The sequence below is a fragment of the Poecilia reticulata genome, chromosome 4, assembly GCF_904066995.2.
Source record: "Poecilia reticulata chromosome 4, P_reticulata-male-v2, whole genome shotgun sequence".
Classification (NCBI taxonomy): Eukaryota; Metazoa; Chordata; class Actinopteri; order Cyprinodontiformes; family Poeciliidae; genus Poecilia; species Poecilia reticulata.
In genome coordinates this window covers 32,089,361-32,108,395 of record NC_088833.1, presented here as the reverse complement: position 1 = coordinate 32,108,395, position 19,035 = coordinate 32,089,361, and the positions used below count along the sequence as shown (strand labels likewise).

The following is a 19,035-nucleotide window of genomic DNA, read 5'->3' as shown; positions in this document are numbered from 1 at the left end:
TTCAACGGAAAGGGCAGTAGGAAGACGGTTTTGGGTAAAATAACACCAAACAAAGCAAATTGCCCAAAAATTTCCAAATTCACACAGAAACATAAAGGTGGAGCCTCAGATCTATCTATCTAGACAGTTCATCAACAAAAAAAGTTGATATGAAGGCGAGTTTCACTGTAAATATGTATGATGAATTAAGAGCAGGACGCTAGAAATCCGATGTTGATGCCAGGACTTATGTTGGGTTTTTTGGATACTACAGTATTGGTGACTTGTATAATAAAACTCTTGGGAAGTGTGTGTTGTTGTCGTACCTGTTCTGGTGCAGTATTGATCTCAAGATGAACTCTGGTGTGCCAAATTCTGTTGGACTGAAGGTCTTGAGCATAGATCATGACCTGAGCCTTTTCCTCCACTCCCAGGCTCAGTGGTTGTAGGGTGTATATTACACCTTCCTGACTCACAGTGAAGGCAGAGGTATCTGCAGCCTTCAGTTGGACATTTCCCTCATCACAGTTCCTGAATGTCACTGTGGAGAAGGAGAAACTATTATTCAGATGAATAAATAGGTTGTACTTTTTATATAAATATGAAGATGATTCCATGCAAGTATCTCGTCAATCTGACATCAATGCTTCACACAGGTAATTCTTCATACAACATAACAGTGTTATGCAGCATTTAGATGTCTGAAGAGTCACTCTGGAAAAATCAGAGTACACTTCATTGTTTTTTTAGAACAAAGTGTCTCATGTAGGTCAGTACATGCTTAGTACCAATTCTGTTTTCTACTAAAAGTACAAAATGTTGCTTCAAAAGAACTCCTGCAAACTTGGTTTTATTTTACAATATTGTCTTCTCGTCTATTAGCTGCAGTGAAGAGATGGATGTTTTGATGGTGGTGCAACTAAATAACCTCCCTTGAACTGAACAGTCTCTAACAGATTGCTGTAAATGTTCATACATTATCCATGTTCACACACACTTACACTCTTTCACCATGTTAGAAGGCTGTCTGGTTTAACAACCCCTCCACCCAAGACATAAAGAGAACTGGAGCAGAACTAAATGTGGAGCTTTTAGATGTTGCTGGGCAGCAGCAGTTTGAGTGCCAGGGTTACCCCCACCTAAACACAGAAGCTTTGGAATCACAAGATTCATTCCATGCCACACTTATGTTACAACAATTGAAAATCAATGCACAAATTATTTAGCAAAATGGTAAATGGCCTATACTTGCTTAACACTTTAACATGTCAGAGGACTCAAAGAACTTTACACTACAATCAGTCATTCACACACTGATGGTGGGAAGCTAGAAACAGAAGTGAGAAGGCTCTCTGACCACTAACAGCAGGCAAAGCAGGTGACTTGTTTTGCGCAAGGACACAGCAGCAAAGTGACTGACACAGATGGAATTGAAGTTCAAAAAAGCAACCCACTGCTTACAGGACAAATCCCTACTTCCTCGATCCCCCAATATAGCCATAAGATCAATGAAGAATAGATTAGTTTTATTAGAAATATTTGGTTTTAATAAGAATATTTGACTGATGATTGCAATACGTATTTTATCACATAACCTAACCCCAAACGTACAATAACAGATTTTTTGCATTTATAGGTGATTGTTCTCCATTGGTTCTAATTCAATAGAAAAGGCTCTGTTTACCTTGAAACATGATTTTTAAGGTTATGAATGCAGAACAGCGAGAACCCAAAAAAGATCTATCCATTTTGTCTCTGGTACAGGCTTAGGGAAGTTGGCAACATGTCTGCAGTTACTTTTAAATTTATGAGGTATAAATTTTAAAATGATTCATTTCTCTTCTTTGATCAAATATTATTAAAATTTTTAGGTATTTAAAACTATCTGAAACCAAGCAGAATTACTTTTAATATGTCATACATTTGGACATTAGACATCAGACATGAGTTAACAAATTTATAGACCACCTTGTATTTGATCAGGTATGGCAATTGCAAAACAACTAGTTAAAGCTTAACTAGACATCTCCATGCTGACCAAAACCTTTCATGTTTACTCAAATAGAACCACAGCTGAAGACTGGAGGACAAATGGGTCAATAGACCCTTTTCACAGTGACGTCAGACAATGGCCGCCATAACTCGAAACGGTGTATCTTTACTTCCGGTGTGATTTTGCCTCGGGAAACTTGACTGAAAAATTCACGGATACTCATTATCTTAAGGATATAATAAAAGGTAAGGATAATAATAACTGCATTAAAGTGTTAGATAACCATCATTACTCATTGTCAAGCCACCATTCTCTAACTGTGTATACAATAAACAGCCTCCGATCGGACAGTAAACCAGCTAGCAGCAGCTTTAGCCACAGTTGGGAAAATATATACACCGCAGTCTGTCAGTGTTGTAACGTTAAAATGTTCACTTTCTGTATTAACTGTAATAAAACAGTATTTACATGTTAGCCTTCATCAGTCATTGTCAATTTACCATTCTCCAATTGTATTTAAAGAAACCAGCCTCCGATTGAAGAGTAAACCAGCTAGCAGCAGCTTTAGCCACAGTTAAGAAAAATATACACCGCTCTGTCAGTGCTGTAACGTTTAGAGATTCACTTTATTTATCAACTTTAATAAAACAGCATGTAAGTGTTAGATAACTATGAGGGGCCGTTAGGACAAAATCTATGTTTTGTCTCTCACACACTACAAGAAACTCATGCATACTCAAAAACACATCACGCACACTCTAAAAAAACATCACGCACACTCAAAAAATACTCAAATTGCGTATACATACTACTAAAATGTTTAAAGTTCTATATATATTTAAAAGCACAAATATACTAAGTAACAGAACATACAGTGAGTCAACAATCGAAGCTTATAGTTTAGGATCAACGCATGCGCAGTTGATCAAAAAATTATGCCCCGCCTCTTCCGTGACATTCAAAAAAAGAGTCTCGCTCTCACATTCAAAAGAGTCTCGCTCACACATTCAAAAAAGAGTCTCGCTCTCACACATACATAAAACGAGTCTTAGCACTGTGTGTATGTGTGCGCGCGCAACTTTAGTCTTGTGTATGACCTGCGTGAAGCTGACACCCCACCCACGTCAAAAAATCCAGCAAATAGTCTGAATGGTTAGTGCTCCGTTTGTGCAGGTTTGTGCCGTTAAAATTTTCGTTTGTGCAGTTTTGGTTTCTGAGATATTAAACATTATTTTTTAGGTCATCTAGAGTTCACCATCCCCCCATATCGCTCCAAAACAAACCAAAGTGGGCTAGTTCGTTAGTGCTCCGTTTGTGCAGGTTTGTGCAGTTAAAATTTTCGTTTGTGCAGTTTTGGTTTCTGAGATATTAAAAGTTATAATTTTGGCCGATGACGTCACCATCCCCCCATATCGCTCCAAAACAAACCAAAGTGGGCTAGTTCGTTAGTGCTCTGTTTGTGCAGGTTTGTGCAGTTAAAATTTTCGTTTGTGCAGTTTTGGTTTCTGAGATATTAAAAGTTATAATTTTGGCCGATGACGTCATCATCTCCCCATATGCTCCAAAACAAACCAAAGTGGGCTAGTTCGTTAGTGCTCTGTTTGTGCAGGTTTGTGCCGTTAAAATTTTCGTTTGTGCAGTTTTGGTTTCTGAGATATTAAACATTATTTTTTAGGTCATCTAGAGTTCACCATCCCCCCATATGCTCCAAAACAAACCAAAGTGGGCTAATTCGTTAGTGCTCCGTTTGTGCAGGTTTGTGCAGTTAAAATTTTCGTTTGTGCAGCTTTTGTCTTTAAGATATTAAAAGTTATAATTTTGGCAGATGACGTCACCATCCCCCCATATGCTCCAAAACAAACCAAAGTGGGCTAGTTCGTTAGTGCTACGTTTGTGCAGGTTTGTGCAGTTAAAATTTTCGTTTGTGCAGCTTTTGTCTTTAAGATATTAAAAGTTATAATTTTGGCAGATGACGTCACCATCCCCCCATATGCTCCAAAACAAACCAAAGTGGGCTAGTTCGTTAGTGCTCTGTTTGTGCAGGTTTGTGCCGTTAAAATTTTCGTTTGTGCAGTTTTGGTTTCTGAGATATTAAACATTATTTTTTAGGTCATCTAGAGTTCACCATCCCCCCATATCGCTCCAAAACAAACCAAAGTGGGCTAATTCGTTAGTGCTCCGTTTGTGCAGGTTTGTGCAGTTAAAATTTTCGTTTGTGCAGTTTTGGTTTCTGAGATATTAAAAGTTATAATTTTGGCCGATGACGTCACCATCCCCCCATATGCTCCAAAACAAACCAAAGTGGGCTAGTTCGTTAGTGCTACGTTTGTGCAGGTTTGTGCCGTTAAAATTTTCGTTTGTGCAGCTTTCATCTTTGAGATATTAAAAGTTATAATTTTGGCCGATGACGTCACCATCCCCCCATATGCTCCAAAACAAACCAAAGTGTGGGCTACTTCTTGTAATTCTTCAGATTTTCAGCTGTTGTACAATGTGTACATTTTGTTTTGAACTTCAATAAAGACTTAGAACAAGAAAAAATGTGTCTCATTTCAAGAAATGTTTTAAGATAGCAATGTTTTTTCACGAACGTAGCTTCTCTCCACAATAATTGAATCCTAATAAAGGACATGCAGCCTGACCCTGACGTAATGTGTATAACCTGTTCAACTGTGCTTTGATTTCGGAGGTGGTCTGAAGAATTATATTCACATTGTTGATGTACTGTCTGCTGATTATGCAGCAAACGTGTAAAAAATTACATGAGCCTATAACGGCCAATTTGCTAGTTGCTTGAGCAAAGTTTTTGCCGAGTAAAACGGAAATGTGTCATTATTTCAAAGTTCATCCAAGTAATGTACTTAATATTTAGTAAATATATTTTCAATGCAACGACTTTCATTTCATCCAATTTCTTACATTAAATGTGTATGGGCTTCAAGGATTTTGAAAAGCTCCACATGTTTTGCGAACTTTGACATAGTTCTCACACAACTGGGATTGGCTCCACCCACAATGTAGTGAGCCCCCTCCCCACCACCCCCGATCTTGTTTTGGCGGCAGAGCAAGTGTAATTTCAACCTCTCGTTAATATTCTAGCGGTCTCAAATTGTTTTGAATAAGTCATTTTTGGAATTTTTTCAACCCCGATTTTGATTTTTGAACAAGGTAAGTAAATTAATGCTCAGGTTTCACATAAAATATTGACTCAATGCAATCAATCCCCATAAAAGCAGAGAGGATGTATGCAGGGCTAGTTTATATATGCATTTATTTAAATTCACGACTTGTATTAAGTGGATATTTCAAACCTTCTGAAACATAGCGAGGCATCATCTTGCAGCCTTTACATTTATATTGAATCATTAACACTTAAGCATATGCACAAAGGGCACATCTTCTGAATTCAATTAAAAAATGTATTCCAAAGGAAAATAAAAATTTAACAGGTACTTACATTTTCAAGTAACGATGCATTATTGAATTATATATATTTTTTTAAATTCAAGACTATTTTAAGTGTGCAGAGACTGCTAGAATACAATTTGTGGCTTCTTTGAAATCATGTAGGCAATAATTATTTTAAGCAATGCTAATCAAAGCCTTTTTATTTTTTAACTAGATGCCTCGACAACCAGGAGTAGACAGAGAGTCTCTTTTCGCAGTTCTCTGCAACTCAAAAGAGGCCATTCTAGAAAACGGCCATATAGCCACTCCAGCTGCCGCTGTCTGGACAGAGATAAGTCAGCAGTTGGGAAATAAAATGTCTGCAAAAAGTCTGTACACATTTGTAAAGCTGAACAGACACAACATCTGGTCATGCTTGGATGTTAATCAAGGAAGTGATCCTGAAAGCCCTGTGGACACAGAGTTTGACTCAGACACTGCTTCTCCTGGTCAATGTTCAGATTTTCAGCTCAACGTTCCATTTGAAGAATGGATTACATTTATACCACAAAAGTTGAATATAATGACAAGTTTTCATCATCTGGTAAAAGGAATTACACAATTTTAAAACCTGGCACATGGAGTCATATAATTAATGATCTGGTTTGGAAAAAGTTGAAAAGCACTTGTACATTTGTATTCCAAAGAGCAAAAGTTTATCCAACTGTCACTAGTAAGTACATTGACATCACAGGTTTCTGTAAAGAGTGTCAAAGTTGTGTTAAAATGACATGTGACAGAGAGCCAACGGTCAACAGCCCAATGGTGCTCCAGTGTTCCATTGAAGGCGCCGACATCTCCCTGCACACTGGCCAGTCCAAAAGATTCATGTCAGGAACCCTTCGTGCACAGATTTCAGAAGAGTTGTGTGAGGGCAGGATGGAACCATCTGTATGGAGGTCAGCAAAGGCATCAGAGTTGATGGATATTGGAGATCCCGAGCCAAGTCACCTTCCAAACCTGGCAACCTTACGAAAAGCCAAGCAGGAGAGAAAAGATTTGGAGTTAGGTGACAAAGACCCTGTTCTATCTTTGCAGTTATTAAAGTATAGCACACCCAACAGTGGCAGTATAAGAGATATTGGTCTGGATAAATTCTTTTGTCACTATTGGAGTCAAACTCAGATACATGTTTATAAGGCACTGACCAAAAAATGTCCCTCAGTAGTTTGCTTTGATGCAACTGGTTCAGTTGTCAGAAAACTGGCAAGACCAAATGGTACATCTGGCCACATCTTCTTATACCAAGGTGTTCTGAAGGGAGACAACTGTTCAGTTCCAGTCGTACAAATGCTATCAGAAAGGCATGACATTAATGCTATTGCAACATGGCTGACAGAATGGCTTCGTGCAGGTGCAGCTGTACCAAAAGAAGCTGTGAGTGACTTTTCCGTGGCTATTCTTGGTGCTCTGGTGAAGGCCTTCACTCCTTGTCCTAACCTGAAATCATACATTGATGAATGCTTCCATGTGCTACTTGGGAACCAGTCTGCAAAACTTCCTCCCTGTTATATCAGGGTTGATGTTGCCCACTGCATAAAGATGGTCTGCCAGTGGGACTGCCTGAAAAACAAGTCACACCGTGTCAAAGACTTCTTTGTCAGGGGAATAGCAAAGCTTCTTCAGGCACAAAGCTTGGACCATGCAAAGCAGCTAATACATGCCATCACTGTTGTGGCTCTCAGTGAGGCAGAAGGTGATGACAGTTCTGGAACCCCTCTTGAATCAGAGAGGTGCAAAAAATACCTGAAAACCCAGATTGCAGAAGACTCCATCATCATTCCAGATGAAGACACAAAGGAAGTTCATCAAGTGGATCCATGTAATGACATCCAGACTGACCTACGAGACTGGGTGTCAAACATTTGTGAGGAGAGCAGGACACATGCTGCAGCCAATGGGGATAGGGATAACATTCATTTCCTCCCTGAGATTGTGCCACACATTATAAGACTTGCAAGTTACTTACCACTGTGGACAGGAATAATGGTTCCACTCTTCAAAAGCACCAGTCTCACAGCAAGCTCAGCCAATGTTGAAGCCGAATTCAAAAATGTAAAACATGGCCTGTTCAAACATGAGAACTTGCCTATTCGAGTGGATTGCTTCATTTCTCGGCACCTTTCCTTCATCGAAGGAAATATGCGGATTTGCTCTGCCAAAGCAAAAAGAGAGGAGGAACAAGTTACATCAGCAGACGTCGCAGAAGCTAATCCTGCGTCAGTAATTACACACAATGCTGAAGAAAAAACAAAAATGGATTCTAGCGATTTAATGGAATCTGATCCCGCCAGAAACCTTTCCACAGCAGATGAAAACGTTGTTGAAAACTGGAGAGGACAAATTCTTCCACCCAAAAAGAGGAATAGGACTTCATACCTGAGTCCCTGCACTGAATGGATCCATGCAGATTCATCATCTGGGGCCAAAAGAGTGAAAGTGGGACTATTAAAAAATGGAAACATGCATCAGCCTGTTAAAGTTGGTAAACTGTCTATCTCTGTGTTAAACACCTGCGCCTTCGATGCCTTTTGTCAGTGCTTATGCTGTACTTTCTGTGACAGCTCTGCATTTCAAAATGTTGTCATGAATAACAGTGACAACTCTCTCCTGCAGCTGGTGAAATCCATAACTACAGATGGTGTGACCCCAAGGACATACTTGCAGAGGGCAGATCTGCTTAGTTCAATGTTTGCAAAAACACAGTTGAGGTCTGGCACTCACCAAATCGATGCCCAGTGCAATATTGCCACTGTTATTGGGAAGACAATGAGAAATGTGTCAAGTGTTTACCTCTCAAAACACTGCTCTTCACAATACTGCCACCTAAACAAAGGAATGACCAGGGAAGTACCATTTGTTTCACCAGACATTTCTGTCCTGAAGAATTCTGGTATGGCTCAGCTTCACACTTCCATAGAAAAAGGACTCTTCCTTCCACAGTCTCCCTGCCTCAGACCACTGCAGAATAAATCAGAATGTCCAGCAGAATTAAAAACAGGAGCCAGCACTTCAGGAAATGCTCTCTGTGCAGGAACCGTTACTCACAACTACAGTATCGGAGAAATAGCATGGATTGACACAGACCTTCCAAATTCAACTGAATTTGCTTTGAGTGAATTTCCCTCCACTATGGTTCTGCAAGGAAAAACATTTACTTTGAGAGCAGTCGTCGCTTTCAGGGGAAGCTTGACCAAAGATGGCCTGGGACATTACACTGCATACTGCCGGAGAGCTCCATCTTTTGAGCTTTTTGATGACCTGGCAAATGTTGTGAAGACAGTGTCTGAAAAGAAGAAAATACTGCCACATGCAGTGTTATACACAGCAGATCTGTGAGGGGGAAAACAAAGGGCGAGAAAGTTTGAAGACCAGACCAAAGGCAAAAGGTTTCATGCCATGTTTACATACCCCTGACCAGAATTTATTTTTTTCCTTTTTGCAAGTTATTATGGAAGCCCATTTCCACCATGAAAGAAAAAAATAAAAGACCAACAGGAAGTCATAATTTTGACTTTAAAAGTCAGAATTATGAGATTCAAAATTATGACTTTCACAGTAGAAATTATGACTTTGAATTTCAAAATTATGACAGTCATAACTGTGACTTTAAAAGTCGAAATTATGACTTCAAGTTGGTCTTATTTTTTCTTTAATGGCGGAAATGGGCTTCCATATGACAAATGTTCCATATTTTGACTTTCAACAGTTTTGAGCTCTGCCTAAATCTCAAATGAAAGGAGTTTTCTACTCAAGACAGGAGAAATTTCAGATTATCAAGGCACTGTTTGTTGTTGTTTAAATTGTTAAAGTTCATTGTTCAAATCAACACAATTTCTTATTTGACTGTATAATTAAATTGCATTTTCAAAACAGTCACTTTCATGGTTCATTACTTCTCAATTAGGATAGAAACCCTTTGCCTCACACTAAAGATATTTGGGTGTGTCAATAGCAAACCATGAGGCACATGCAACTTCATAAAAAAACAAAAAGACAATTACCAGAAATATTGTCTTACTCTAACTAACTGTATACACGATTTATAATACCTTTTCTACCAAAACATAGCAACATCAACTGCATAAAAACGACACCGAAAACAAGACTTACGTGACAGGAATGTGCTGGAAGACGAAGACCTAAAACAGAAAGTACAGCCTACAGCAGGTGAAATTAATTGTCCCCTAATTGGGTATAATTAGGGGATAATTATACCCAGCCATCACATTCAGACGTAATCAGGTGAATCTTAAACTGAAAACGCCAAATAAAGTAAAATCAAATCTAGTCATTTGTATAATATAATCCTTGGGTGACATTGTGGTCCATCTTACATACCAGTTGGTGGTGGCGACATAATAGCGGTAAAGCAAAAAATTTCTTGTTTGGAGCAAAATGGGAGCGGATGACGTCATCGGCCAAAATTATAACTTTTAATATCTCAAAGACGAAAGCTGCACAAACGAAAATTTTAACGGCACAAACCTGCACAAACGTAGCACTAACGAACTAGCCCACTTTGGTTTGTTTTGGAGCATATGGGGGGATGGTGACGTCATCGGCCAAAATTATAACTTTTAATATCTCAAAGATGAAAGCTGCACAAACGAAAATTTTAACGGCACAAACCTGCACAAACGTAGCACTAACGAACTAGCCCACTTTGGTTTGTTTTGGAGCATATGGGGGGATGGTGACGTCATCGGCCAAAATTATAACTTTTAATATCTCAGAAACCAAAACTGCACAAACGAAAATTTTAACTGCACAAACCTGCACAAACGGAGCACTAACGAATTAGCCCACTTTGGTTTGTTTTGGAGCGATATGGGGGGATGGTGAACTCTAGATGACCTAAAAAATAATGTTTAATATCTCAGAAACCAAAACTGCACAAACGAAAATTTTAACGGCACAAACCTGCACAAACAGAGCACTAACGAACTAGCCCACTTTGGTTTGTTTTGGAGCATATGGGGGGATGGTGACGTCATCTGCCAAAATTATAACTTTTAATATCTTAAAGACAAAAGCTGCACAAACGAAAATTTTAACTGCACAAACCTGCACAAACGTAGCACTAACGAACTAGCCCACTTTGGTTTGTTTTGGAGCATATGGGGGGATGGTGACGTCATCTGCCAAAATTATAACTTTTAATATCTTAAAGACAAAAGCTGCACAAACGAAAATTTTAACTGCACAAACCTGCACAAACGGAGCACTAACGAATTAGCCCACTTTGGTTTGTTTTGGAGCATATGGGGGGATGGTGAACTCTAGATGACCTAAAAAATAATGTTTAATATCTCAGAAACCAAAACTGCACAAACGAAAATTTTAACGGCACAAACCTGCACAAACAGAGCACTAACGAACTAGCCCACTTTGGTTTGTTTTGGAGCATATGGGGGGATGATGACGTCATCGGCCAAAATTATAACTTTTAATATCTCAGAAACCAAAACTGCACAAACGAAAATTTTAACTGCACAAACCTGCACAAACAGAGCACTAACGAACTAGCCCACTTTGGTTTGTTTTGGAGCGATATGGGGGGATGGTGACGTCATCGGCCAAAATTATAACTTTTAATATCTCAGAAACCAAAACTGCACAAACGAAAATTTTAACTGCACAAACCTGCACAAACGGAGCACTAACGAACTAGCCCACTTTGGTTTGTTTTGGAGCGATATGGGGGGATGGTGAACTCTAGATGACCTAAAAAATAATGTTTAATATCTCAGAAACCAAAACTGCACAAACGAAAATTTTAACGGCACAAACCTGCACAAACGGAGCACTAACCATTCAGACTATTTGCTGGATTTTTTGACGTGGGTGGGGTGTCAGCTTCACGCAGGTTTGTGTATGTGAGGGAAACATTTGTGTGCGTGTGCGAGTTGTTAGTACAGTGTATGTGTGCGAGAAAGGTAGCATTTATGTGCGTGTGCGAGAAAGATAACATTTGTGTGCGTGTGCGAGAAAGATAGCATTTGTGTGCGTGTGCAAGTTAGTAGTGTATGTGTGCGAGAAAGATAGCATTCGTGTGCGTGTGCAAGTTATTACCGTGTATGTGTGCGAGAACGATAGCGTTTGTGTGTGTGTGCGAGTCAGTACCGTGTATGTGTGCGAGAAAGAGCGTTTGTGTGTGTGTGCGAGTTAGTACCGTGTATGTGTGCGAGAAAGCGTTTGTGTGTGTGTGCGAGTTAGTACCGTGTATGTGTGCGATAACGATAGCGTTTGTGTGTGTGTGTGTGTGTGTGCGTGTGTGCGAGTCAGTACCGTGTATGTGTGCGAGAAAGATAGCATTTGTGTGTGCGACATGTTAGTAGAGTGTATGTGTGCGAGAAAGATAGCATGTGTGTGTGTGCGCGACATGTTAGTAGTGTGTATGTGTGCGAGAAAGCATTTGTGTGTGTGCGCGACGTTAGTAGTGTGTATGTGTGCGAGAAAGATAGCATTTGTGTGTGTGTGCGACATGCTAGTACAGTGTGTGTGCGAGAAAGATAGCTTTTGTGTGTGTGTGCGACATGTTAGTAGTGTGTATGTGAGCGAGAAATATAGCTTTTGTGTGTGTGTGCGACATGTTAGTAGTGTGTATGTGAGCGAGAAAGAGCATTTGTGTGCGTGTGCGAGTGGTAGTACAGTGTATGTGTGCGAGAAAGATAAAAATGTGTGTGCGTGTGAGACATTTTAGTAGTATGTATACGCAATTTGAGTATTTTTTGAGTGTGCGTGATGTTTTTTTAGAGTGTGCGTGATGTTTTTTTGAGTGTGCGTGATGTTTTTTTGGAGTGTGCGTGATGTTTTTTTGAGTGTGCGTGAGTTTCTTGTAGTGTGTGAGAGACAAAACATAGATTTTGTCCTAAACGGCCCTTCATAGATAACCGTCATTACTCCTTGTCAATCCACCATTCTCTGACTGTGTGTGTATATAATAAACAGCCTCCGATCGGAGAGTAAACCAGCTAGCAGCAGCTTTAGCCACATTTGGGAACATATATACATCGCTGATTGTCAGTGCTGTAACGTTTAGAGGTTCACTTTCTGTATCAACTTTAATAAAACAGCATTTAAATGTTAGCCGTTATTAGTCATTGTCAATTTACCATCCAACTGTATTCAAAGGAACCAGCCTCCGATCGGAGAGTAAACCAGCTAGCAGCAGCTTTAGCCAGTTAGGAAACATACAAGTACACCGCTACCTTTCAGTGCTGTGTTGTTAAAAGTTTCACTAAAATCACTTACATCTTCCAACACTGTTGTTTAGAAAAGCATTTTAAATATTGATTTAAGCGCTATCTGCCAAATAATTTCCATATTCTGATGTGATTCATAATTTCTCCTTTTGTTTTGTTGTCCATCTTTCTCAACAGTAGCCGACCTAACAACCCACCATATCTGAGATGGTCTTGTTCCTCTGTCCATGGCAGGTTCAGTCAATCAGCTGTGGGACATCTGCTGCCTAAGGTCAAACTATCATGGGCCTCTTGTTTTATAAGGACACAAACCAGTACAGAGCCTCCCTGCTCCTGCAAGTCACACTTCTTGGATGAACACTCACTACCGCAAGCCTACTGTGTTAGAAATAAAATCTTTGTGCATCTATTCTGTAATTAATATCTATATGTATTAATAAATGAATTAATGTTGTGTAGAGTTCTGTAAAAACTATTGTAAATAGCTTCTCTTGAGAAATCTACATATGTGCAACTTTTACATTTTAATTGCATCTTTTTGTAAATTTTACACATCTGGCAACAAAGTATGTGGAGGAGAGGAAATGCTAAAATTAAAGCTGTCATTGTGCACCAAAGTCATAAGGTTTGTGGCTGTTTCTTTAAAACATCTATTTAATAATTATATTAAACACTGTACATGGTTACTACATTACACAAACATAATTACTACAGTTAATTTAAGTCATTGATAGAGAAAATTTATTTACAAAAGGCATATCAATTTCATTTCAACTGTATGTACTCATGGTTTACAACTTAAGAAGACATCCATTTAGGGTCCTTGGCGGGTGCCAGTGTGCAGTGAACTGGTGGATGACAGAGGCAATGGTATACTGTAGTGAGCAGTTTGAAGCAGAAGTCCCACCATAGGGTTAGGGTCCCACCATAGGGTTAAAGATATGAAGTTTATCTTTAACCCTATGGTATGAAGTTGTTATTCCTGTTATCAATTTTCTACTGCCAAGTCTACAACCGCAGGAAGACAAAGTATAAGAAACTTAACATTCTAATCATAACATTTGATAAATATTCATTGGAGAAATGTGAAGTTAATGAGCTTAGATAGATAGATAGATAGATAGATAGATAGATAGATAGATAGATAGATAGATAGATAGATAGATAGATAGATAGATAGATAGATAGATAGATAGATAGATAGATTTCTCCAATGAAACGACAGCGGTCTTCCTCATGTCTCGATCGTAGCAAGAGTTTAACTTCTCAGGACGTGATGGAGTAGAGGGTGTTTGGCATAACTGTTAAGTTTTGGACTTGTGGCTACAGGTAATGTCGCTACTTAGCGGGTGGTGAAACTAGCGTTAGTGAGGAGGGGTTAATGCGATCAAGCATTTTACATGACTGGTGGCAACCCCAGTCTATACTATAAACATCTGATTAAGATCAGAGCCTAAATACATCCTATTTCCAAAACAGAAAGGCTATGTAATGTTAGCCAGCTAACAAATTACTATTGCTATCCTAGCATATCAACAAACAGCTAGAAAAAACCAAAACCCGTACCTCCGTAGTCAAACTGTTATTATTCAGCGAGGAATTTGTCCAGTTTAGATTATGTTGATGAAGAAAAATTGTTTGCAAATAGTGATATATCTTCAAATCATATTTGTGGCAGCAGCTTTAGAGTCCAGAAACAGCGTTAACTACACACACCGGAACTAAAGATACACCGTTTCGAGCCAAAGCGGAAGTTGTGTGACGTCATGTGAAAAGGGTCTATTGTCATGGGCTGATGGGTGGGTAGAAAGGCAACCCTGAATTGTGCTCTCCAACCAGACTCTGCCTCAAACCATACTTTTTTGTGACAAAAGTGAAGAAGTCTATTAATATTTGGTATTAATATTGAAGTTACATAAAACATTTTGTCTTATGTAACTTCTGACTTAGAGTTTATTATATTGCTTTGGTAACATTTAAAATGCTCAGTGCTACTGTCATGATCCGTGTTTCTGTGTACTTATTTTTAGAGTTTTCTGTGTCAGTTCCTTCCTGTGAGTCTCTGTCTCTGAGTCTTCCCCATTGATTGTTCCCAGGTGTGTCTCGTTCCCTTGATTAACCCGTGTGTATTTAAGTCCACCTGTTGTCTTTGTCTCTTGTCGGGTCCTTGTCTAACTTTGTCTAGCGTACGTCTCATGTCAGTTGTCGTCTTAGCTCTCCAGTTGAACTGTGGAGTCCTGGTTAGCTTAGCTCTCTTTTCAGTCTTTTTGTCAGTGCTACTGGTATTTAGCTGTGTGCTAAATTCTCTGCCGTGCCGCCTGGTCTGGACTGTTGGAGCATTTTCATCATTAAATCCTTCATCATCTTAATCACAACCTGGGTCTCTGCGTCTCTCCTGACCACCACCAACCACACCATGACAGCTACAGGCAGAGAGCGGAAGATCTACAGATCTGGGTCCATATTTGAAATACAGAAACCTGACAAAGACATCTCAAACGGTACATCCCACCCAGAGGTTGCACTAGACTTTGTTGTCTGTCTTTTTAGCTGACTGGATCAAAAGATTCCATCGTACTCTTTACTCATTTTTTTAAATGATAATATTGACACATTCAATTGCATTTAATTTTCATTAGGTTATATCCGCATCATACAAGTTTTGAAATCAAGGAACATTTCTCAAAGTGAAGTGATCAGAAGTCGCCAAGACTCTCTAAACCACATGTCAACTCAAGGGCCGCGGGCCACATGTTGCCCGCCATGTCATTTTATGTGGGCCCCCCAGCGTTTTATAGGCCCATGATTGACTTAAAATATGTTTTGAGCACAAATTGACTACAAACTGCATCTCCCATAATGCATTCCGATTGTTACCAGCCAACATTATGGCTTCTCGCCACTGGATAGCAGCAGAGTCACCTTAAGCTGCTTATTGATTTTACCAGCGAATAAAACCGAGACATCGACAAGCTAAAATGAAAATGTCCAAGAAAAGAAAAATTGATTTGATTTACAAGTAAGACTTGAATGAAGATGTGTGTGAGTTGGTGTCAGGGTGGCAGGTCGCGCTAGACTTTTTTTGTTATCAGTCATCTTGACAACATAAAAAAAAATTGTTCATGTACTATTTTTATCCGTGAAATTATAATCATATTAACATCGGTTATTTAGCCGCATTTCATACAGTTTAGCTCATATTTGCCGTGAATCCAGATCCCATCACAAATTAAGCAGACAAAAGTATCATAATTTTTCTCCATAGTGACAAAAACCACTGACTGTGGCCCCAATAACTTTTAATAAATTAAATTAAGCGACTTCACTTAAATTACCAGCACTTCACCCGCTGGGGTCTGAAAATACTTTACTTCCAGCAGATTTTAATTCTTCGCAGCGGCGGAGCCGCTTCCGCAGTGTTTGAGCAGCGGACTGCGCATGTTACAGTAACTTCTGCGTCGTCATTTATTTCCTCAAGATAAACTGCCGACTCCTCAAATGGATTAACACAACGTTGCATTCTCTTTAGTTTTCTCTGGTCTGTAATGGAGATTTGAAATTAACACGCCATTTCAACCAAAGGTTTTGAATGCGCTTCCTAACCAGACCCTCCAAAGCGTTATTTAACAATATGAGGTGTTGTTTAATCTATTTTTAACATTGTATTTCCATACATTTATGCTAGGGGTGCCCAAGTCCAGTTTTCCAGAGGGGTCTGCCTCTGGAAAATTAGATGCATTTTGTTGGCAACTTTAGATGCATTTCTTCTCTAAAACACCTGGATCATTGACTCATTATAAGCCTCTACAGAACTGAGTTGCTGGTGATGAGGGAGGTCAACTTTTTTCTGGGGTGTGTTTTAGCAGGAATGCATCTAAAAGTTGCAGTCCTCCAGACTGCACCTGGGCACTCCTGATTTGTACCGTCAATGTGGCCCGTTGAGGGTGGCCAATATGCTAAAGTGGCCCTCAGTGAAATTGAGTTTGACACCCCTGCTCTAAACTAAGAGCTACCTGATCCCATAGATGTCCCTTTTCCAGTGACCCAGCTCCACTCTGACCCTCTGACTATGTCTCCCTACAGATTGCTTTTCACACCTGTATGGTACACTCCCTCTCTTTGGTCGCTGAGTGATGTGTGCCAGGAAGAGTTGAAGCATTTGTATCATGGAGTGAGGCGGGACGTCGGAGGCATTTTTTATGGGCTTCAAAGAACAGCGGGCAGAGAACTGACCCTTGACCCTGCACCTCCTCCCCACAGCATAGTCTTGAGAATACTGAGTACAAGTATAGAAACGTCCAGCAGTAAAGCTGATAGTGTCTTCTTCTTTGTAACATTCAACATTTAGGATTCATAGGGTATCTGCAAATTTCATCAAGTCAAATTTAAGATCTTTTTAGGTCTTTTTGATGTCATTTGGAATTACATTTAAGACCAAAAAACTATAAATATAGGTGATGGCTTGGGGATTTCATAGTATTGCATAAAGGATATGTCTTGAGGGTTCCATTTTAATTGGACTTATTTGCACTAACAGACCTGGGAGAGTTTTGGAGACTTATTGACCAAAGCAACCTCTGTACCCTACTTCAGCTTTGGATGAAAAAAAAGGTTGAGTAATTTTTGTTCATGCCTAAAAATGTTCAACTTAAAAATACAAAAAATATCCAACAGGTTTGCCCTGCGACAGACTGGCGACCTGTCCAGGTGTACCCCGCCTCTCGCCCGGAACGTTAGCTGGAGGGGCACCAGCAACCCTCCCGACCCCACTAAGGCTAAAGAAAATGGATGGATGGATGGATCCAGCAGGTTTTCCTTTGTGGATTCACAATTTTTTCAGTTTGTTTTCAATATGTTGGTGAGCAACTGAAACATCACAGAAATATCATAGGCTTGTATTACAAAATACTGCATATTGATATCTTCTGCCATTCACATTTAATGTCAATTGTTGATGATGACAAGCCTGATGATGACATTGGATTCTCAAATCTTAGCTAATGATGGACCATTTTTCTTAAGGATAACATACTCTGTATTGTAATACTAAGAAGATTTCTTAGCATCTTATTTTCTGTTGTTATACTACCCCCTTGTGGATTTAAGTTAGGTTTTGTTTCTGTTAAAAAATTCAGTCTGTCTAGCGTTTTCAGCCTGCAACGTGCACGTTGCAGGCCAAAATGTCGCTCTGCATAGCGACATTTGTAATTTTTTTTTTGTAATTTTAGTAATTTATTTCAGACAAACCTTTCACCGGCAGTGTAGAACAAACACAAAGTACATAATAAATTTCTTGAAGACACATCACATCGGTGATTATGAGTCTGAAAAGGAGTATGAAGAAGTATAACTTATATAATCATACCCCTTTTCCAGCTGTAATTTATCATATTATTTTCAGTTTCCAATATCCTTCCTGACAAAATGAAATAATAATTGTAGTAATATTTCCTCAGCCAAATGAAAGTACTGCACACACACATACACATTTGTACACATACATATATACATATTCACATATACATACACCTATACACATATACATACATACACCCATATACACACCCATCTGCTTATATACAAAATACACAACTATTTGCATACCTTTATACATTTACCCACACCTGCACAGACCTGCACCCACTTGATGAAATCATACTTAGAGTTTTAATTCCCAGCCAGGATTATCCCCCTTGTTCTTCCTTATACCTTTGAATAATAGCTATTTTGAGACCTTTCTTAAAATATCTCATGCTTGGACTTTGCTTCAGCTCTTTAGAGAGTTTATTCCAGATCTTCACACCAACACCAGAAATGCACATTATTTTCATTGTTGTTCGAGCCTTCAAGTTCTGAAATTGAGGTTTTCTCTATAGTCATTTCCCCCCACTCTATCAGAAAATAATTTTTGAATATTTTCTGGTAATATTTTGTTTCTGACTTTAAACATAATCTATGCAGTTTGAAACTCTACCAAGTCAGTGAGTTTCAGTAAATAAGAATCTATGAATAGATTGTGGGTATGACAATAAAAATCAGCATTATGAACTAAACGGATGGCTCTTTTCTGTAATGTGCATAATGATTGAAGTGACGTTCTGTAAGTGTTGCCCCAAATTTCCACACAGTAACATAGATATGGTAAGATAAGTGAACAGTACATAATATATAGGGCAGAGAAGTTTAAATATTTTCTAGCATTAGAAAGAACTGCAATACTTCTTACAATTTTAGATTGGACATATTTTATGTGAGGTTTCCAACAGATCTTATTTTGAATCAGTACTCCCAAAAACCGAATTTCAGTCACTCTCTCCACAGTGATATTATCAATTTTTATTTGTAAATCACTCTTCTCTTTACACTTACCGAACAACATAAACTTTGTTTTATCTAAATTTAGCGACA

The 19,035-nt window shown here is 39.0% G+C and overlaps 1 protein-coding gene and 1 long non-coding RNA gene across 6 annotated transcripts in view; both read right to left on the bottom strand.

Moving 5' to 3' along the window:
* The window catches only part of LOC103464061 (cadherin-2-like), a 158,277-nt gene that overhangs the window by 97,084 nt on the left and 42,158 nt on the right, over positions 1–19,035 (bottom strand). For all 3 annotated transcript variants that reach the window (XM_081606665.1, XM_081606666.1, XM_081606664.1), the window contains exon 3: positions 306–520. In XM_081606665.1, the coding sequence (XP_081462791.1) occupies positions 306–520 (215 nt within the window). The remainder of the gene's footprint in view (positions 1–305; positions 521–19,035) is intronic.
* On the bottom strand, positions 5,949–8,950 carry LOC145551520 (uncharacterized). Of its 3 annotated transcripts, none has more exons than XR_014087385.1 (4): positions 8,144–8,950; positions 7,799–7,838; positions 6,860–7,574; positions 5,949–6,387 (listed from the first exon to the last, which is right to left on the bottom strand). It is a non-coding gene; the product is annotated as an uncharacterized LOC145551520 (long non-coding RNA). The 3 variants fall into 3 exon arrangements; XR_014087386.1 differs by lacking the exon at positions 5,949–6,387 and having other exon boundaries at positions 6,820–7,574; positions 8,144–8,171; positions 8,274–8,950; XR_014087384.1 differs by lacking the exon at positions 5,949–6,387 and having other exon boundaries at positions 6,820–7,574.